This window comes from Emys orbicularis, chromosome 7, assembly GCF_028017835.1.
Source record: "Emys orbicularis isolate rEmyOrb1 chromosome 7, rEmyOrb1.hap1, whole genome shotgun sequence".
NCBI classification, from domain to species: Eukaryota; Metazoa; Chordata; order Testudines; family Emydidae; genus Emys; species Emys orbicularis.
In genome coordinates, this window is record NC_088689.1 from 109435372 (window position 1) to 109457127 (window position 21756).

Sequence of the window (21756 nt, forward strand, 5' to 3'; positions counted from 1 at the left end):
GCCTGGTCCCTGCTGCTCTGAGCCCTGCTGGGAAGCGGGGCAGCCACCACAGCAAAATTCTTCTGTTATTAATAGAAAAAACCCCAAACGACCGGAGCCTGAAGTGCGGAGCGTGTGCCCGTGCCCCAGCCCCAACCCCAGGCTTGTCTTGGCTCAGGAGAGCCTGGGCTTGTTGGCTTGGGTTTCCGCTGCTTGTTGGCTCCGCCATCCATCTGGGAGGTGTAGAAAGGGAAAGGTGCAGTTCCTTCTGCTGTGCAGTGCAGTATGTGTACGTCTGTCGTGTGCGCCCTGACCCCGCTCCGCCCGGTGCGCCAGCCGCTCCCCGTGCCACAACCCAGCTCCCTGGCTACAGCATCGGGCGGGCAGGGCGGAGCAAGCCCCATGCCCCGAACCCAATTCCCTGGCAGAAGCGTGCGGGGGGACTGCAGGCAGAAGGGGTGAGGAGGGGCCCTCACTTGCTCTGTCCCAGGGCCCCTACAAAACCCTAATCAGCCCCTGCTTGGGCTATCCTGTTAGTGAGGGCAAGGACTGACATCCCCTCTTGTCCCGGGGGCAGGCAGTGAGGACAGTGCTGGGGATGGTGTTGGGGTTTTCCTCTGCTCTTAGGATAAGCAGAGGGTTGGTGTCTCTGGGCCTCTCATTCCAGCCCATTTCACCAGCACTGACCGTCCCCTACAGCAGCCCTGAGTCTGGAGCTCTCGCCAGACGCTGCCTCTGCTCAGCCCCCCCACCTACCCAGCCTGTCCCTTTGCCCTCCAATAGCTTCCACAGCCAGCTCAGCATGGCAGCTGCTGTGAGTGCTAGGAGCTGGAAGGGAACCTGTGCCTCCTCATCCCCTCCAGCAGGTGTCAGGGCCGAACACAAACCAGGAGGGGGTGGGGGAGGGAAGGAGAGGGCCCTTTGAAATGCAGACCCATAAATAAGCCCCTCTTGCGTTGCCCCGTGGAACTGGAAAGGGTCCCCATGAAAAGGCTGCAAAGTGTGTTTCAGGCAGATAAGTCCCTGCCTTTGAAGTATGGCAGCGGGCTAAAGCGCCCCATCTTGTAGCTGCTGCCAGCCACCGAGAATTAATCACAGCCACGCACAGATAAGAGTACAAAGCAACACGAGTGCTGTGCCAGGAGGGGTAGGGACTTGCAGGGATCGTGCAATGGATCTGGCGCGGGAGGGGCCCGCAGTGGGGAGAGACAGACAGGGTGGGACCCAGGGATGGGCGAGGGAGGGGATGGGGATGCTGAATTCAGGGAGGGACGGACTTGGCGAAGTGGGAGGAGAGCCAGGGTAGGGACCAGGGAGAGGGAGGTGGCTGTGGAGAGGGGAAGTGTGACCCCTGTCTAAGGAGGCGGGGGGCACTGAGGGTCAGGCCCCCTCCCCCTGCCTCTTTTGTTCCCCCATTATGTTGCTGTTTGATCATCGCCCTGTTTTGGAGCCACCCCCCTATTTCCCTGTCTTGATAGGATGCTTCATCCTCAGCAGAGCTACTCTGTGTATGCAACATTGAGCCTCCCCCTGCACCGTGGAGTGAGGTGGCATTGTGTGGGGCTGGGCTGGGACGGTGCCTAGGCAGAGCCGAGGCGCAGGCTGGGGGGAACCAGGGGCATGGCAGCGGAGGGTGAAATTCAGCGAGCACCATGGACTCCTTTCCGCGGTGCAGGTGCTGGGGTCCAGCCGTCCCTCCTAGCTGGAGTGCTTTCCGGTGCAAGTGCCAGATCGAAGCGCTTTCTGGGAGCCTAGACAGCTCCGGCACTGTGAGGGGAGAAAGAGCCAGTTGGATCCAGGCCAGGGGGTGGGAGTGGCTGAGAATTGCTTCCATCTGGCTGCTGCTTGGGGACACATGTGTAATGAGTTGGTGAGTCTCAGTGCAGTTACCAAATGCTGAACTCTCCTGTTCCTTTTACGAGGGAATTCTCTGGGGCAGGCCCAAGGCCTTTGGGGTGAGGGGAGCTCGCTCTACTTCTCCTGCCCACGCACTCTTTGACCTGCAGGCAGAGGGGCTGCAATCTCCAGGGTTGTCACCAGCATAAAATGCACCTTCTAAGCCTGGCCTACCCTGGGAAATACAGTGCTGGCAGGGACAGCCATGGTTACCATTGTGTCAGCTGGAGGGAACCTGTTGGACCTGAGAATTAACTGTGCCCAGGTGACCTAATATTAAACATAAGGCCTTGTCTACACACTGTTCAACCTTGTGTTAGCCAGCATGTTCTAATCCAGTGTAACTTCCCTCTGTGGACAGGGTCTAAGGACATGAGCCAAACTGGCCCTCCTGCCTATGAGCTGTATCACATACTGCCTAATGACCTGTTTGGCTAGCCCTTGCGTTGTTCCTATAGGTACCCTACCTCCTCCTAGTTAAGAGAAGGGGAGCTCTGGCTGTCTGGGTATGGCAAGCCCAGCAAGTGTGGAGCACCAAGGAAATCTCCGACATGGATAAAATCTGAGAATTAGTCCAATGTGTTGTAGATTCTCCCCAGGCAGCTGTGTGCTTTCTCCCACCCCATCCCCAACACATGGTGCACACTCCCTGAACTAATGTGTAAAGCCCTGTCCTCCTTCACAGCCTTCCCCCAGTCCTACTTCTGCTGTGACGCTGCCAGCTAATGACAGCGAGGGAGACGGCCACTGGGGGGTTGCAAAATATTGAAACCTTTTAATGGATTCACGTCCACTGAGTTGTGCCCACTGTTAGTGTCAGTGAAATACGTTCTCGTTACTGTAGGGAGACGGCCACTGGGGGGTTGCAAAATATTGAAACCTTTTAATGGATTCACGTCCACTGAGTTGTGCCCACTGTTAGTGTCAGTGAAATACGTTCTCGTTACTGTCCCCCACCCCCCCAATTGACATGCTCACCCACTGCAGCTTGTCTCTTCATATTGTAAGTTCCTTACGGCAGAGATTGTTGACGTGTCTGTATGATGCCTAATGCAGTGGGGCCCAGATCCTGCCTGGAGCTTTTGGGTGCTCCAGTAATAGGAATAGTTATGCAGAAAAAAAAAACTATGTTAAAAGAACATTAATGTTCCAAGGCCAAACCCTTGAAAGTTAGGAAATGCCACAATTAAGGTGGACTGTGTAACCTTAACCCTTAATCATAAGTTAAGGTTGCCTGTGCAACCCTGTGTATATACACTATGATAACCATGCCTGATCTCACAGAGGGAAATCTGTGTCAGAGCCAGGAATTGAACCTAGATTTCCAGGATCCCAGTCCAGTGTCTTCCTTTCTCTTTTTGCAGCCTTCTGCCTCGTTGACTCTCCGTCTCATGCACTGAATGTGGTGGGGGTCCTGTAGAACAAACAGATTGTGATCATGTAACTAGAGTGCATCGTGCAATGCGTAGTGTTCCTGTCACCATGCTAAGCCGCATTATGTCATGAGCCAGGATCGTCATGTGGTGATTGTGATTATGTTGCTGTGTCCCAAAATAAGAGTCCACCCATTTGAGTGGGGAATAACATTTCCCTGTGATGGCTGGCAGCCTGACCTGGCTTCCCCAGCTGAGGGTCCTCCCATCACACCTCTCCTGGAGGGAAAGAGCACCACAGGAAACCTTTCGACCCTGTCTCAGCGGGGGGTCTGAAGCCTTGAGAAACTTCTAGAAACCTCTTGTGATATTTACAATTGCTCATCCTGTGATGTACTCCTATGTCAGTGCGGGGGAAATGTCATTGGGTTAGGGCATGTAGGAGTATTGGCTGCCTGGCAGGATCCAGAACAGCTAAAACCATGTGTCACAGGGGAGTTTCCCAGATGGGACTGTACACTCCATCTACCCCCAACTCACAACCACATTCCCCTACACAGACTGTTCATGTATTAGGGTCCCCAATGTCCAGGCTATGTAGTACACGCTGGGAAGGCACACCTTTGGTGCTTAGGGAATGTTGATCAGCACTGTATCATGGTTCCCAGCATCAGTGTATCAATGCAGTGACTGTCCGCTGAAGCATAGAGCTGGGAAGGTGGCTGGCCTAGCAATGTGCACTGTGGCCATGTCTTAGTCCTGTCTCTCTGCACCCTGCGAGGGTTTCCATCTGGGATCAAACTGTTTACAGCCTTTTTCTAACAGTGGCACTTGTAGCTGCTCCATCCCCATAACTCGCTCTTCTATTGGGTTTGGACACGCTCTGAACAGCTCCTTGATCCAGGGCACTCGTTAGGGTGCTTCAAGTGGAGCTGATGCAAAATCAAAGCAAGACAGGAACTGGAATCCGTGGGGTGGTGGAAGGGTGGGGGGAGCCACCTAAACCTCAGCCAGAGGAATGGCTCTGTTTAGCCACAAGCCTCTGAGATAGGCCATGAACTAACTCTGTAGTCTTGCTGTGAATGGGGTTGGGTTGACTTGCCATCAACTGAGCTGACTTGCCATCAACCATTGGCTACCTGTGACCTGCCTCCCTGTGCTGGGGTTAGTGTCAAGCTGAGGGGAGGCCATTCTTCCCCTGAGAAACTAGTCCTCAATGACCTGTCCTGTCATCAATGGCCTGGTTGTCCTGTCACCTGGAGAATGACAATGACTTGTAATCACCTGCAGAAGAGCTCTGTGTAAGCTCAAAAGCTTGTCTTTCTCACCAGCAGAAGTTGGTCCAATAACAGATATTTTCTCCCCCACCTTCTCTCTCTTACAATCACACAGCCATTTAGGAATGGAGGAATAGCTACAGCATGAGACCAAGGAGTCCATTGAGTCCAGTATCACTTCTCCTACCACGCAATATCAGATCACTGCTCTCTTTAGGCTGGAATCCCACTTCCAGCTGGAGCTCATATGGGATACTTCTGCATGAAGTTGGAACCCCTGTAATGCATGTAATTGCCCTGTCTATGCAATATCACATTGAGGGTTATGGAGAAGATTCTTTTCTGACCCCTCCAAATGTTCGGCATACACCATGGTACATGAGATCTGGTTTTCCCTGGCAACTCGAGCTACAAATGTTGTTATTAGCAGTCCTGAAACCATCCAGCCCTTTCAAACCTCCTGCCAGTGTCTGACCTCGATCTCCACCTGAGGTGACTTGTGGAGGTCAGCTTAGTGCTGCCCTTGGGAGGCTGTATCTTTATCAAGGTGTGTCCCCTTTAGATAAGCACCTGCCTCTGGCATGCTGGGCATGATTCTGGCTTAGCTGCAGCCTTTGCTGGCTGGGTCCTGCTGCTCTTTTGCTCCTCGAGAATAGATGTCCCCCATTAATGTTGAGTTCAGTTTAAGAGGCAAAGAGCTGAGAAATAAGGCAGAGTGCCAGGGAGCGAATGTGTGTGTAGGGAGACAAGAAGCAGCAGGTTCTGCACATTGCACTTCAGGAATGTCGCCCCCTCCCTTAAGCTCCTCCTGGCCCATGCTTGGATGTAACCTTCCCAGACCCTGCTTCCTGTTACAGGGAGTCAGCTCTGCTTGCACCTGTCTCTGACACTTCTACCCAGAGATCAGGGGAGGAAGGACAGTCTTGTGGTTAAGGCCTATACCAGGCTCTGCCACGGACTCCGGAGTGTGACCCCTCTCTGCACTCCATTTTCCTCATCTGTAAAAGGGGGCTGGTGATACTCACGTAGAACTTGCCAGGCATGGGTATTCTAAATGTAATTGCTGTTTGTAAAGTGCTTTGAGATTCTTGGAGAGAGGGTGCTTTGGAAAGGCGAAGTATTATAACCTCCAAGCTGACTGCATGCAGTCCTTTTCTTGATCATCTTCAGGAGTTCTCCTCTCCCAGTGACTGTGTGTCGTGGGGAAGAGAACGCCCCTGCGACACAGAGAGAATACCCCTCTGGAATGCGCATCCCATGCCATTGCACTGCTGGGGCCGTGTATCCCGCTGCTGCAAAGCTGACCCAGCTCACTTGGCAGGGTCACGCTCTCAGCTAGGATTCATTTTCAAGCAGTTTTTAAAACTTCTGATGAGGGGTTTTGCTGGGTGCTTCAGTGAGAACCTTACGGTCACACTTCCACACAGGGCTGTCCAGAGGATTCAGGGGGCCTGGGGCAAAGCAATTTCGGGGGCCCCTTCCCTAAAAAAAAGTTGCAATACTATAGAATACTATATTCTTGTGGGGGCCTGGGGTAAATTGCCCCACTTGCCCCCCCCCCGCCCCCCGCCCGCCCCCGGGTGGCCCTGCTTCCACAAGCCCCAGGCCTTGGTCTGCAAAAATGCAGCTCCTGTGACTGCAAAGGAAAATCCTCTGATTGCTCGCGTGGAAAGGGAGACCGGCTCCTGACCAGCTATTTGCACATGCCGCCATGGAGACACTTTTGCACGGGTATTACTTGCAAACCAACCTCAGGCCACTAGCTATTTTTTAGAGTTGGTCCCTTAAAAATCTCACCCTGTAATTTCCTTGTTCCAGTCTCCTCCCACGTTTGGGTCCTGCCCTCCAGAGATAGCAGCCCCGCTGCCATGGCAGCAGAGGTAACAGCTTGATCTAGTTCCTCTGGGATAACACTGCGCCCAGCAGGGGAGCACTTGGGCTGCTGGCCTGTGTAAATTTGGACAGGGATGGTTCCAGGGAGCAATGTCCCTGCTGCTTCTGCCCAGACAACCAGCACGTTTCACTGCAGGGAGAGGAAGGAGCGGGAAGAGCTCTGCTCCTGCACAAGATGGAAAGGGTCGGGAGTCCGTTCAGATCAGAGGGACAGACCGCATCCATCCTGCGCCCTGGGATCTTGTGGATCTCGAGCACTTTGGGCTCTGCAGTGCAGTGTGCCGGTCTCGTGGCTTCATCAATGTGACTCGGCTGGCTTGGCTCACATGGGGTCACTGGCCCATTTCCTCGGCTCCGCTTCTCACTTGGGATCGAGCAAAGTCAAAAGCTTGAAATGAAACTGCAAAATTTTGCCTGGTTGGAGGCAGGGCACCACTGGAACCCCCCTTGTTTAGCTTAAGGGTTCCCACCTGGCCCCCTGAATCAGCCCAGCTCGGCCTGAAATCCACCCAGCTCTGCTCAGATCCGTTGATTGCTTGAAAAGTTCATGCCTCTGAGCTAGGTGTTGGGGTTGCCGCATTCCCTGGAGCAGTGGGGTTTGACTGCGTTGTACGTTTTGCTGAGTGAGTGGTCAGTGTTTGTTCAGCGGTGTCCATGCTAGAGATGGCACTGTTGCAGTGATGTGGGGGCTCCATGTTCTGCAGATGAAATGCCGCGCGAGTAGCCTCCCCTAAAAAAGAGAGGTTTCCCAGAGGATTGCACGCCTTGGATTGTCCCCTGGAGCCAGCTGGTGAAGCTCACCGAGAACAGGGGCCTACAGTCTTAAGGGAGTTCTAATGTCGAACCACACATTTGTTTGTGGTGAGGTGTTTTTTGGGATCCCCATATTTTCCCCCCCATCGCCCAGCATGGCTCCCCAACCTGACCAGCACCCCCTCTTTTTGGTTCCCTCTGGCACTCCTTCTGTTGACGGTGGTGGGCAGAAGAGGCTGCAGCTTTCCTAGGAACTTAACGCACTGCCCCTGCAGGCCTTACGGCAGAGAGACCCTGCCCATGTGGCTTCTCCATCTCAGCCTGCCCCTCAAGGACTCGGAGTCCCTTCCTCTCCTGGGGGGCCTCCTTCCAGCCCCCCTTTGCCTCTCTCCCTCTGTGATACAGCACGTTAAGGCTGCTGCCTGAAGCCAGCCTGTAACTCCTGGCTGAGGACTCCGCTCGGCTCACACAAGACAGGCAGAATGAGGACAAGAATTCTGAGTGAGAAATTAGCACGAGTAATTATTAGTATTGGGTAATTATCAGCATCAGGATGAGGAGAAAGGTTAATGGAGTTTTTTTTGGTAACGGTCTTTTCCCCTGGGTGAAGGAGAGCAGGGTAGGCAGGAAGAAACATGGTTCCTGGGGGGAGGAAGGGGTTTGCTATGATTAACCTGCATCCTCCTCCCCATCCCTCAAATACCCCCCACCCACTGGAAAGGGGAGGTGGAAGCGGATTCCTCAGAGCTGCCTGTAGCAAAGTTCAATGGCTGTTGCCTTTCAGAGGGTGCATTCTGCATGTGACATCCTGGTTGTACCAGAGTTCCCCGTCCTACCCGCTGAAGGCTTGGAAAAGGCCCTCCATAGACTACAGGTCCCATTGGATCCATTCTCCCCCATGAGGCCAAGGGCAGGTCAGGTACCCCCCAGTCTATTCTCCAGTCCAGTTTTAAATTCCCCCAAGTGTTGGTTCTCCTGCCCTTTCCCTGCAAGGAAACTTTGCCAGTCTAGCCCATCTCACTGTGGGAGAAGCTTTCCCTCTCCACTTTCTGTCCTTCTCCCATCCTGTTTCTGAATTAAAAATAAAGGTGAAGGGGCTAGACCGTAATCCCGTTGGGTACGATGGCTTCCCCGGGGGTGGGGGCAGTGAGGATTTGGGAAGCTAGGGAGGGGGAAGAGCACTGTAGAAAGCCTTCCCCGGGGCTGGGGGTGATGAGGGTTTGGGGAGCTAGGGTGGGTGAGGTGCACCGTAGAAAGCCTTCCCCGGGGCTGGGGGTGGTGAGGGTTTGGGGAGCTAGGGTGGGTGAGGTGCACCATAGAAAGCCTTCCCCAGGGGTGGGGGTGGTGAGGGGTTGGGGAGCTATGGAGAGGGAAGAGCACTGTAGAAAGCCTTCCCTGGGGCTGGGGGTGGTGAGGGTTTGGGGAGCTAGCGTGGGTGAGGTGCACCGTAGAAAGCCTTCCCCGGGGCTGGGGGTGGTGAGGGTTTGGGGAGCTAGGGTGGGTGAGGTGCACCGTAGAAAGCCTTCCCCGGGGTGGGGGTGGTGAGGATTTGGGGAGCTAGGGTGGGTGAGGTGCACTGTAGAAAGCCTTCCCCAGGGGGTGGGGGCCGTGAGGTGTATTGTGGAAAGGTTCCCCCCACTCCTGGAACGTTGCTCTCCCCAAACCTTTCACTCCCTTTAATTTACCTACTATGAACTGTAAGTGAAACTTCGGACCCTTAAAAGCCCTCCCCTCTCCCCCGCCCCACCTTAGGGCCCTTTGACAACCCAGTAGTAGTTTAATCCCCCCTCCCCACTGCCTCCCAACCTTAAATTTTGTGCTCCGAGAACCCTAAGCTGCTGGGTGTTGCCTTTGACACTGTCCGTCTGCTGCCTTTGGCCTCTCCTTTCACAGGAGAAGAGATGCCCAGGTGCAAGAGAGCTGTGTGTCTCTGTCTGCCTGCCTGCCTGCCTTGGTGAGGGTCATGTACTCCCTTCCAGCGTGTCCCACGCTATTAGGGGCTCAGCTCCATCCCTCTTTGGGCTGGAGCAATTATTCTGAAGCTTTTCCTGAAGCCTTGCATTAGCTCGAAGTGCTTAACGTCTGTTATTTTTAATGTCTCTTTCTATTTCCCAGCACTGCACACTGCAATAATGTAATGGGGAAATTACCCCGCTAGTTAAAAATTACTGCCGGAGTGACAGCCACCCATTGATCTATTTTAAAACCAGGGTAAAACTATATTGATTTCTCGGCGCTGTGACTGTGGCCTGTAAAAGGGTTGGAAAGGAAGGTGGGTTTGTGACATTGCCACCGCCCGTGGGAGAGCCCGTGCCGGGTTGCAGGGAAAGTGAAGGAGGTGCCCATGGCTTTGATGCTGTGTGTGGGGGCATGGGCAGCACACAATCAGCCTCAGCTCTCGATTCAGGGCACCCCGAGCGCTGTGTGCGTCAGGAGTTTGGGGAGCTGGGACTCGTGCTCAGCCCCCATTGGGGCTGGTTGTTGTTTGTATTGTGGTAGTGCCTAGGAGCCCCATTGTGCTGGGTGCTGTACACACACACACAGCCGCTGCCCCTGGACAGTGTGGGCTGTACTCCCTTCAGGTCAGGGTGGGGAAGCTTTTGGCTGGGCTTTTGCCATTAGGCACAGACAGTGCTTACCCCTTGTGAAGCACTTTTCATTAGAGCACCGCCAGGCAGGAGCATTATACCTTTTGCCGAGACACGGGGAGGTGACTTGCAAAGGGTTGTGCCAGGAGCTGGGGCCGGAGCCAGGAATAGAGAGCAGGTGCCCTGACTCCTGGTGTGCTGCTCTGTTCCCCCCGCAGCACTGCTGGGTGCTCTAGTGCTGGGTGCGCCACGGAAGCTTTGCTCCTGTTTGGGATCTGAGGGAGGATCAAACCCGAGGTCCCAAATCTGAGCAGGGGGTACCCAGAAAGGGGCAGAGGGGGAAGGGAACAGAGGCATCATTAATGGGAAGGGGGGGCGTAAAACGGAGTGTTGGTAATGGGGAGGGGACTGGCGCCTTTGTCAGCAAGGGGAAGGGGAGCGGAAGCCCAGCTGTGGCAGGGAAGGGAGTGGAGGCCTAATTGGGGGTGGGCTGGGGAGCACTGGTAACGAGGTGGGGAGTGCCGGTAAGAGGGAGGGGAGCAGGGCCCATGCCGACGGCAGAGGGGGGGTGCATTGGTAACAGGGTGAGGAGTGCTGGTAAGGGGGAGGGGGGCAGGGGAGCAGGGCCCATGCTGACGGCACAGCGGGGAGCACTGGTAACGGGGTGGGGAGTGCCGGTAAGGGGGAGGGGAGCAGGGGAGCAGGGCCCATGCTGACGGCACAGCGGGGAGCACTGGTAAAGGGGTGGGGAGTGCCGGTAAGGGGGAGGGGAGCAGGGCCCATGCTGACGGCACAGCAGGGAACACTGGTAACGGGGTGGGGAGTGCCGGTAAGGGGGAGGGGAGCAGGGCCCATGCTGACGGCACAGCGGGGAGTATTGGTAACAGGGTGGGGAGTGCCTGTAAGGGGGAGGGGAGCAGGGCCCATGCTGACGGCACAGCGGAGAGCACTGGTAACGGGATGGGGAGTGCTGGTTGGGGGAGGGGAGCAGGGCTCATGCTGACGGCACAGCGGGGAGCACTGGTAACGGGATGGGGAGTGCTGGTTGGGGGAGGGGAGCAGGGCCCATGCTGACAGCACAGTGGGGAGCATTGGTAACGGGATGGGGAGTGCTGGTTGGGGGAGGGGAGCAGGGCCCATGCTGATGGCACAGCGGGGGGCATTGGTAACAGGGTGGGGAGTGCCGGTAAGGGGGAGGGGAGCAGGGCCCATGCTGACGGCACAGCGGGGAGCACTGGTAACGGGATGGGGAGTGCTGGTTGGGGGAGGGGAGCAGGGCCCATGCTGACAGCACAGTTGGGAGTATTGGTAACAGGGTGGGGAGTGCCTGTAAGGGGGAGGGGAGCAGGGCCCATGCCGACGGCACAGCGAGGAGCACTGGTAACGGGGTGGGGAGTGCCGGTAAGGGGGAGGGGAGCAGGGCCCATGCCGACGGCACAGCGGGGAGCATTGGTAACGGGGTGGGGTGTGCCGGTAAGGGAGAGGGGAGCAGGGCCCATGCCGACGGCACAGCGGGGAGCATTGGTAACGGGGTAGGGAGTGCCGGTAAGGGAGAGGGGAGCAGGGCCCATGCCAACAGCACAGCGGGGAGCATTGGTAACGGGGTGGGGAGTGCCGGTAAGGGGGAGGGGAGTGCAGTGCTTGCAGGAGAAATCGGTGGCTACAAGCACACACTTCAGCTCCTGCCTGCGGCTCCCCAAGCAGCTGTCAGCTCCTCCCCGCAGAGTTACACCCTGCCCATAGGCCCCAGTGCCCCGCACCCTGCGAAGGGGCAGCCCCTCTCCCCACCACGTGGAGCTCTCCGCTCTCTCTAGTAGCTCAGGGGTGTCTCTCTTAATTAAATACATTTGTTTTGTAAAACTGACTAAAAATAATCCGGGGCTGGTGCATGCGGGATGCTGGTGGTGAATCAAAGGCGCCGCTCTAATTAAACAGGCCCCGGTTTGTTTGTGAGCCGCATATATTTCCATGCTAATCAGCCGCACACTGGGATCCTGCCTTCCCAGCCCCGCATCCTCTGCCTGAGTGGGAACTATGCAAATGCTGGAGTCTGTTTATTGCAGCGAGGACTGCAAAGCTTTCAGCATGCTTTGGGGTGCTGGGTGGGGCGGGAGGGGTTACTCTGCAGAGATTGGGTGAGGGTTGGAGAAGCCAATTTCTGTTGTGCCTTTGCTTTTAGCAGCCAGTGCATTGGATGTTTTGGGGCAGGGTTTGGGCTCAGAAGGCTCCGAGACCTCCCGCCTGGCACTCCCCATCTGTCCCGGCGGGAGCATGGCTCCTGTTACTGGCCAGTGTTCTGTTTCCCATTTGCTAGTGGCGAAGGAGCCTGCCTGCGCCCCAAGAGACTCACTGCTGTGAGGAACATGCCCATAAAGGCTCTGGCCTGTCCCGAGGCCGCTTTGATCATCTGAGTGCCAGATCCATGCAGAATGGCAGTCTCCCACTCCCAGGGGCCAGGGGCTCAGTGTGAGTGAGTGACAGGGTCACGGGCGCTGGCTTTGTTAGCAGGGCCGGAGGCTCTGGAGGACGCCCCTTTCTCTGTGTCTCTGGATTCCTCCTGGGAATGGGTGCGGGGCCTCCTGCTCCAGTTCTGAGATGCCTTCTCTGCAGAGGCTGCTGAAGGCCAGGGGCTGCTGGAGTCTGCTAGGTTCCCAGGCTACGCCATTAGCTGAAAGTGGAAATGGCAAATATGCCCAGTGGCTGGAGACAGAACACTATATGGGGAGGGCTCTGAGTTACTCCAGAGAATTCTTTCCCGGGTGCCTGGCTGGTGGGTCTTGCCCACATCCTCACGTTCTAACTGATCACCATATTTGGGGTTGGAAAGGAATTTCCCCCCCAGGTCAGATTGGCAGAGACCTTGGCGGGGAGGGGGGCTTCACCTTCCTTTGCAGCATGGGGAACTGGTCACTAACTGGTCTGAACTAGAGTAAATGGTGGCGTCTCTGTAACTTGCAGTCTTTAAACCATGATTTGAGAATGTCAGTAACTCAGCCTGAGGTTCAGGGGCTATTACTCAGGGCTATTACAGGAGTGGGTGGGTGAGGGTGTGTGGCCTGCAATGTGCAGGAGGTCAGACTAGATCATCACAATGGTCCCTTCTGACCTGAAAGTCTGTGAGTGTGTTTGTTTGTTGCAAGCAGGGAGTGGCAATTGGGTTCAGGGAATTAACCCTGCTGAATTTAACCCCAGCTAGTGGGTGACTATCTCTGTGGTGCTCCTAATGTGGTTATTGCCAGTATAGTGAGAAAGCAAGGCATTTAGGAATAGTTTTAATGTAAAAGGGAGCTGTAAAGGGATTAAAGCATTTGCCGTGGCCCTGCACAGCTCGAGGAACAGAGGTGCTTTCTGAACCTCTGCTGACCCTGTTATACAGTGGGATCCCTAGACCTTCCTAGGCCCGACCCAGAATAACGCCTTGAACCCTTGGGACCTTCCTTGAATCTCAAGGGAGACTGACCTACGGAGGTGATAGCCCTTTCTGGCTATTACTGTGTCAAATCCCCCTGCCCCTTGTCAGACATGGCTCAGTTCTGGGCTCTTCTGTACAAGGGGCACCACATCCCAGAGCAAGGGGGCACAAGGCCCTTTCTTCACAGCTCTGGGACACTGACCTGGGAATTCTGGCCTCCTCCAGCTCAAAAGATATTGACAGACTGAAGGGAGCTCAGAGGAAAGCAGCAAAAATAACCAGGTGGCTGCAGGGCTTGGCTTCTGGGGAGGGATGAACAGAGCGAAGTCCGCATAGCCTGGCTGAATGACGATGAATGGGAAGGCAGTTCCTGCCGGTGCGTCTCTGATGAGGGTAAATGCCAGGAGGATTGGCTGCCTGAGACTGAGCCAGTGGGGTGGAATGAGGAGCAGTGGGATGAAAGTGAACAAAGGGAAGTGTGGGATGAGTAAATGGCAGGATTTCCTGAGATTGTCCGCAGAGCGACAGCCCTGTTGCTAGGGATGTTGACAACTGAACTCTGGGACTGGAGAACAGACTGAGGGCACAGTCTTGTCCTGGGTGGGCCTACTCCCTGCTCCCCCCCTCTGTTTGTGTGCAGATTGTGTAGGAGAAAGGAGGGGTCATGGGAAAGTGGTGCATTACATCTGCCAGATGGCAGAGAGGGTCTGGAGAGCTTTCCGAAGCCTGGGCTGCTGCTCCAGTGCTTCCCTAAGGCAGCCAAAGCCCCTCCGAGGTCTGGAGCCTGAGGGCCTTTCTCACCAGGTTGATTTCTGCGGCTGTCTAATTTTCATGAAGTCAGCAATGGCTCTTGTCTCCGCTTGTGGTCCTGGCTGGAAACCACGCAGGGCGGAGACGAGTGGAAGGTGACAAGGTGGAGTGTTGGAGGAGGGGAAATTGAGGCCTCCTGACGAGGGTCCATGTGTGATTGAAACCCCTCTGTGCGTGCCTCATTGTTGTGACTGCAGTGTTTCCCCTCCCTGCGTGGGAGACAGCGCTAACCCTCTCCCCTCTGGTCCGCAGATCCTGGTGGACTTGTCCAGTCCCAGCGGGCGTCCGGCACTGCAGTATGAGAATGTCGTGGCCCACGAGGGCAGCTCCATCCTGCGAGACCTGGTGCTCAGCCCCGACCGCCAGCACATCTACGCCATGACTGAGAAACAGGTAACTACCCAGGAGGGAGAGGCAAGGCTCGCTCTGCTTCACCAGCAAGATCAGTGTGAAGTTGGCAGCTGAGGGGACCAGCCTGCGCTGCAGTCGGCAGCAGTCATCTCACCCCAATCCTACAAGAGGCAGGGTCCCAGCCTGCTCCCATCGCCGCAGTGCCCAGGCACCAAATACAGGAGTAAGCAGCATGATAGGGACAGAAGCTGCATTGTTCCTGCTGCCCCAATCACAGAGTGCCAGCACTGTCCCTTTCATCTCCCCAGAGCCTCTGACAGAGGCCTGAGACCCCCTCTGCATGGCCCTGCAGTCTGACAGCACGAGCTCTAGACCAGGAGTGGGCAAACTTTGGGGTTGCGAAACTGTATGGAAGGCCGGGTAGGGAAAGCTGTGCCTCCCCAAACAGCCCCCTCCCACTTCCTGCCCCCTGATTGCCCCCCTCAGAACCTCCAACTCATCCAATCCTCCTTGCTCCTTATCCCCTAGCCACCCCCCCCCCAGGACTCCCGCCCCTAACCCTCCCCCCCCCCCCCCCAGGACCCCACCCCATATCCAACCCCCTGCTCCCAGTCACCCAACCCCTATCCACACCCCCGCCTCCTGACGGGCCCCCCGGAACCCCACACCTATCCAAACTCCCTTGTTCCATGTCCCCTGATCCCTATCCACACCCACACCCCCTGACAGGCCCCTCCCCCCCCGCAGAACCTCTGCCCCATCCAACTACCCCCTGCTCCCTGTCCCCTGACTGCCCCCCGGGACTCCCTGCCCCTTATCCAACCCTCCCCCCCAGCCCCGGCTCCCTTACCACGCCGCTCAGAGCAGCATGTCTGGCAGCCATGCCGCCAGGCCAGAGCTAGACACGCTGCCGCTCTGCTCAGCAGGAGCACGCCGCTCCGCTGCCCAGAGCGCTGCCCATGTGGCGGCATGGCTGCGGGGGAAGGGCCGGGGGCTAGCCTCCCTGGCCAGGAGCTCAAGGGCCAGGCAGGCCGGTCCTGCAGGCCAGATGTGGCCCACGGGCCGTAGTTTGCTCACCTCTACTCTAGACACTCACGCTGGGCTTTGCAGAGGAGCCTGGCGGGGGGATGCAGTGCCCTGCTCCATTTGGATGCAGTGGGCACTCAGAACCCAATTCTCTTTCGCTCCTTTGGAAATCCCAGCTTGAACGCTGACGAAAGGCTTCCTTTGAGGGTCATTCTGCTCCTTGGTCCACCATAAGGGGGTGTGGAGCTATGTGTGATCTTCTCTCTGCCTAGCTTCTGCTATGCCCTGGGGCTCAGTGAGCCACCTCAGTCGCTCCCCCTAGCCAGTGCACCAGCCAGCGGAAAGGGATGGGTTCTGGCTCTTCTGCACTGGTATTGCCGCTGGGTCGGCCCAACTGGGCAGCAGGCAGTTATCTCTTATGGTCTGCTGGAAGAAGTAGGGACAGACAGTCCATCTGAGCTGACCAAATACAGCTCCCTTAGCCTGTTTCTTTACAGCACATGTTCCACACGACATGGTTTGCTATGAGAACTTGGCAATGCTGTGTATAGTCATGAGTGTTTGTATCTACCAGTATGCCTACACATGAGTGCACATACCTGTGCGTGTGTGTGTGGGCATGCATGTATCTGTGTTTGCATGCTTCCAGCTCTCTGGACCATTGCTGTGGCCCTGTGAGGTAGCGATATCACCTTCTGGCTGTCTCCAGCCGTGCTAAAGGAGGATTGCCACCGGTGGCCTGCGTGAAATGAGTCTGTCCGTTCTCAGTCCTGTGCCTGGCAGCCAGGAGCCTCTGACTGGCCTCTCCTTCGACAGTCCTAGCAGAGGCTGAGGCTGGAGTACACGTTGGTGACTGGACTCCCCTGTAGGCCTCAGTGGGGGTTGCCTTCCACGGAAGAGCAGATGCTCTGCTGAGGGAGCTTGGGCTGCCGCTGCCTATGCTGGGATGGAGGGATCCAGTCTCCAGGGCTGTCCATGCATCAGGACATTCCTGTGGAGAATGGGGGGAAGTGTAGTGCAGGGGCGTCCCTGTTCCCCCCAGCAGCCGCTCGCGCCCACGTTCCTGTCACCTTTCCCTCCCCTGGGCCCCCTTTCCCACCAAGCTCTTCCGGGTCACCGCCTCCCTTCCTGCCTGCCCCTCTCCTCCAGCTCTCCCAGCAGGGAAGTCACCTTTGCTCAGGTGTTTAGCAGGAGACTGAGTGAAAGGGTCAGAGAAGCCCATATCCCCAAAGGGAGGGGGAACTCCAGGGGGCTGCCAATAATCGTTAACATGCCATGGGTACCCCCTGCTAGGAGCCTGCTGGAGCAGCACTTGTGGGGAAGGCAGCTATCTGCACTGGGGCCTCAGTATTACCCAGGCACCCTGCAGGCTGCTCCAGAGATGGGGGATCACAGGACCAGGTAACCAAGAGGGACATTCAGGCCAGCCAAAGCTCAGGGGAGCAGGGCAGGTAGGCGTGGGAGGGGAAGGGACAGCCTGGTGAGCAGCTTCCGCCCCCCTTTCGTCCTTCATGGCCACTAGGCAGCAGGCACAAGTGACCTTCCAGTGGGACTGAGCCCAGTGGGGGGATGTCTGTTCCCAGGGGGCAGGCGGGGAGAGCTAGACACCCAGCGGGTCACTGGCAGGCCTAGATGGGACACAGCAGCCCCTGCTGGTTGGCTGCCCCACTGGGTCATGGCTCAGGGGATACTAGCCACCCCATCCTCCTCCACTGCAGGCAGGCTTGCTGGAGATGTAGTGTTCTTGCCCTGGGAGGGCTTGTGTAGGGTCTGTGCCTATGTTCCCGAAACAGCCATGTCCGGTGCCCCATGACAGCGTGGCTGTCCCTTGGCGAGTTGTGAGCACTCTTCCCCCTTGCAGTGTGCTTACCCGTGCTGTGCCTCGCTCAGAGTGCAGCTGGAGCGGGGACACGGGATGAACCAAGGGGGGAGTAGGCCTCTTGCCCCCCTGAGATGGACTCCTGCCGGAGCTGTGTCGTGGCCTAGCTTCCCCGATGTGGCTGGGTGGGCAGCGTGGGTGAGCTGTAGCAGGTGGGTCTCAGTCTCCCAGTCTGTGCACGTGGCTGGAACCACAGCTGAACTAGAATCATGATATATCTCCAGGCCGTTGTCCCAGGTGGGGGATATGAAAACGGGGCCTTTGATTGGTCCAGAAACCCCATGGGGACGGAGCAGCCTATTTCCTCCTCCTGCTGCCAGCCCCCTGTTTCCGGTTTACAATCTGCCAGAGACTCCGAGGAGACCTGGGGCTCTCTGGGTGACTTGCTGACTGGGAGGCTGTCGGCCGAATCCCCCAACCCCGGTGTCTCAAAGGGCCTGGGATGCGGCTCAGTGGTGAGCCTCTCCGCACCGAGCCCCTTACTATTCCCAGCTCTTCCATTTCCTCCTCTCCCTTTCTGCTGGTTAATGGCAGCAGGATTGAAAATGGGCCGTAACTCTTTCTTAGCGGAGCAGCCTCTCCCCTTGGCCCTGCGTTCCCAGGTCTGGGCTGTCCCCTCCTGACAGACATGCGTTGGGGAAGCTGGAAATTGTGGCAGTGCTGAAGTGACAGCGGGAGATGGTCTTCAGCTCCAAGGCAGAAGCTGAAAGAGAGACCATGTTCCTGAGTCTGCAGGCCATGCGTGGAGGTTTCACTCCCTACGTAAGTCCCTGCTTCCCCCTGTTCTGCACTCCCAGCCCCATCCTAGATGCCCTAAGCTGTGGCCAGCTGGGGAGCGAGGAGTGATGACCAGAAGGGATGGTCTGATGCAGAATTGTTGGTGGAATTGTCTGGCCTGGGTTATCCAGGAGGTCTGATTGGATTGTCAGGCCACAAGAGAACGTTAGGACCATCTATGGATGCTCCAGGGCACTTTGAACCACAGAGGGTTCCCTGCTCCCCAGGGGATCGGAGGGCTTGAAGTTGTGAATGTGGGGATCCCATGGGGAAAGGCTGGAGACGGGGGCGGGGGGGAAGAGTACCCTAAAGGAAAGGGTGGGGGGAAATCTGAGAAGCTGTTCCTGGCTGCCTCCCTGTCATTGCCCTGTTGCAGTTCTAAGGCCTGGCTACCACTGGTGGGATATTTGGGGGGCAGCCGGACAGTTGAGGGCTTTGCTCAGTGAACCCCAACAGGAGGGGATTTATTGCTGAGTTGCAGTGTTTTTCACAGCGAGGATAGCAGGACATTAACCCTATTGTGTTGGGTGCTGTACAGACAGATTGGAAGTGGGTATTATGACATTTGCTTTTGCAGCTTCTGTCTCTTTGCTGACAAAGCAAAGAACTCTCTTGCCTTCTGAAACCTCCTCCCACCCCCGTCTTCTCCTTTCCTCAATAAAAAGAGCTCTCTTCCATCGCAGCCTGGTGTTATCAGGGTGTTGCTGGAAAGTAATTAAATGAACAGTTGTAACAGAGCTCGGAGGGCCAGAGAAATGAGGGGATTTTAATCAAATCTGGAGGAGCAATTAATAAAGAGCTTGTAACCCTTTAAGGCTAACTCCTGCTGTCACATGTCGGAGAGTGTAGGGGTCTGGCTAGCATCTGAAATGGGCATAGAGGGCTGTAAAATGCTATCCCGTTTTCCTAAACTCTGGAGAGTCCAGTTGTTCATTGTGCTCTACAGAGGTTGGCTAGATTGCCAGGATCCCCAGCCATTCGCCTTTCTCTATGCCAGACCTGCCTTTGATTCCAGTACCTGAGCCATCTTGGCAATGAGCTTGGTGGGGTCTCAGTCTGGTCCCTGCTTGTGCATCACAATCCTGGCATGACATCCGTTATAATCTGGAATAGTTGTCAGCCTCATTCAGGGGAGGCCCTTCCGTGGGGGAAGGGGTGCTGCAGTTCAGTGTTGAGGGGCATCTGTAGAGGGCGGGGGCCCAGGACTGGAATAGCAGTGGTGGGCTGCTGGTCAGGATTGAGGGGTGTCTGTAGAGTCGTGTAGGAGCTCAGGGTTAGAGTAGCAGGAGGAGCTGTGGGTCAGAGTGGAGGGGGATTGGCAGGGCTGTAGGAGGAGGGCAGGGCAGGGCTGGGATAGTGGGGTGATGGGGGACTGAAGATCAAGATTGAGGGGCATGTCTTTGCAAGATGTTTGAGAAATGTTGGACACAGCCCTGCATCCCTTTCCATGAAAGCCAGAGAGCACTAGAGAGGCTGTGTCTGTGCTGAGTACATTGGCTCTTAGGTCCCTCGTGAGCTGTTTTTCTCTCTCAAGGTTCAATAATTCTTGATGGAAATAATGTAGCTTTTCTTAGTGCCTTTGCCTCTGGGTCGAAATGAACTCGGTGTTCCATTGGCTGCTGGGAACAGATACAGAGCAGCCTCGCCTGCCCTCCCTCTCACCATTGAGCTTCCTAAGGAGCTAAGTGTGTGGGGCCCACTGGGGCAAGCAGAGGTGTCCTCACATGGTCCAGGAGTTTCCAGCCTCTCTTCCCCTTCTTAGCTACCTGCAGGGGAGCTCAGACTGGTCCCCACAGGAGACTGTACATTAGGTGTCGAAGGTTGTAGGGCTCTTTCCAACCATGCCAGGTGACCTACAGGCCATTGAAGACCAGGTTAGGCTGGTAAGGGGGGAATGTCCTACCGACCCTGCTCCTTTTAAAATCTCCCCTCTTCCCTGCAGCTGCAGGGTTGGCATCTGGCCGTTGTCCATCAGGGGCTGTAAGCATGTTAGCCTGTCACAGCTGTTACTTATGGAATGCTGCTGCTCTTTGGAACATCACTGATGGCCGCAGCAAGGAAGGCCATGGCTACACTAGGAGTGCTGTACAGGTATAGGGATATCAATGTACCATACCAGCAAAGCGCTGCTAGTGTAGCTGAAGCTATACCAGCAAAGTTGCATTTTGTACCAGTATAGCGAAAGTCCCACGCATGAGCAAAACGAGCTCTATGGGTGAAAGTGCAGCTTGGCTGTATAACTGCATCTTCACCAGGACCTCTGCCCATCAGGGGTCCCACCTCTTCACACCCCTGACTGACTGAGTGATGCCAGCAGAAGTCTGTAGTGGAGACCTGGTCTAACTGTTGTCCCAACCTCGGGATTTTGCCCTGGAGTGATGGGGAGGGAGAAAGGTCCTAGGGAGGTTGTGGAATCCCTGTCATTGGAGGTTTTTGAGAACAGGTTGGACAAACACCTGTCAGGGATGGTCTAGATTTACTTGGTCCTGTCTCAATGCAGAGGGCTGGACTTGATGACTTCTTGAGCTCGCTTCCAGCCCTACATTTCTATGATTTGATAATAAGGAGAGTGAAAGACAGGGACATCTGGCTTGGGAAGGAGCCAGGTCTGCGGCTCCCTGAAGCAGGGGGCAGCATGGGAGTTTTCCCAGGGTTGTGCATTTGGGGTCCATGCGCCCCAGTGCTTGGGATACACCCCTGATGCCCCCCTATTGGTGTTTGTGGTCATGTTTATATGGGCTTCTTGAGGGACAAGAAGGGAGCTATTTATAGGGTTGAAATAACCTGCGGTCTAGTGGGCTCGTGGGACTGCTATTCCTGGAGACCAGATTTCACCTTATTGACCCCCGAAGTGCTCCCTGGGGGCGTTAAGCACGAATAAATGCTCACCCAGGTCCTGCTGCTCTTTGCCTGAGACTGAGGGGAAGGCACACTTGCCTCTCTGGTCTCAGCACTTGTAAAAATCAGGTGTCTATACGTTGCCCCTTGATCCTAAATTTAGCTGCTTATCTCTGAAAGCCCTGCCCTAGGTATAGACACTGCCAGCCTAGGCTCAAGTCATGAGGCAAGGTGTAGTGTTAACAGGCCCTCTAGGCCTTTATTAGGAGAGCCACCTCTGTGCAGCAGCTGTCCCCATGCGCTGTTGCTGACTATCTAACAGACACCTCATATATGGGCAGGGAACTCCGAGGGCATCCTTCACCCAGGGTAGCAGGGGTGGGGGACTGCGAGGCGCCATGCTGCCTGCGTGCCCCAAGCTGTGGGACTCTGGGTACGGTGGAGTCAGCGAGGGCACCTGCTCACGTCATGTGCTCACCGTGGCTGCACAGATGGGAGGGGGAGGTTCTGTGTCGTCCCAGCCACAATAGCTTGTACAGGGGTGGAAACTGGGCTCCTAGCCCCATCACTGGATTCATAGGCACTGAGCTGGCTCTGGGGAGCACAGCATGAGATAAAAGCACAGGAGAAGGGTCTCTGCCTGCTGCCCCACCGCTCTCATCCCTGGCCTCAAAGAAACAATCAGGGCACCTCAGGTCTTCAACTCTGGGCTTGAAAGAAGCCTGAGGCTTGCCCCTATGTTTTGTTAACCCCTTAATGTCCAAAGGTGGGGCTCTTAACACAGTGTGGAGTTAACTGGGCATAGGATCCAGCACCATGAGGGGAGTGTACCCTACAGCCTTCCCTTAATCATGGGCCTGAGCCACTATCATAGTGCGACCCACCTTCTCTTCCTCCCTCCCTC

General features: G+C 56.1%; 1 protein-coding gene across 6 annotated transcripts in view; it reads left to right on the forward strand.

Annotated features, from left to right (window-relative positions):
• PLXNA1 (plexin A1) overlaps window positions 1-21756 on the forward strand; it is a 239942-nt gene that overhangs the window by 82118 nt on the left and 136068 nt on the right. For 4 of the 6 annotated variants that reach the window (XM_065408674.1, XM_065408675.1, XM_065408677.1 and 1 more), the window contains exon 3: window positions 14234-14374. In XM_065408674.1, the coding sequence (XP_065264746.1) occupies window positions 14234-14374 (141 nt within the window). Of the gene's footprint in view, window positions 1-3382; window positions 3399-5864; window positions 5904-14233; window positions 14375-21756 lie in introns of all 6 variants that reach the window. The other 2 variants (XM_065408678.1, XM_065408679.1) reach the window with 2 other exon arrangements.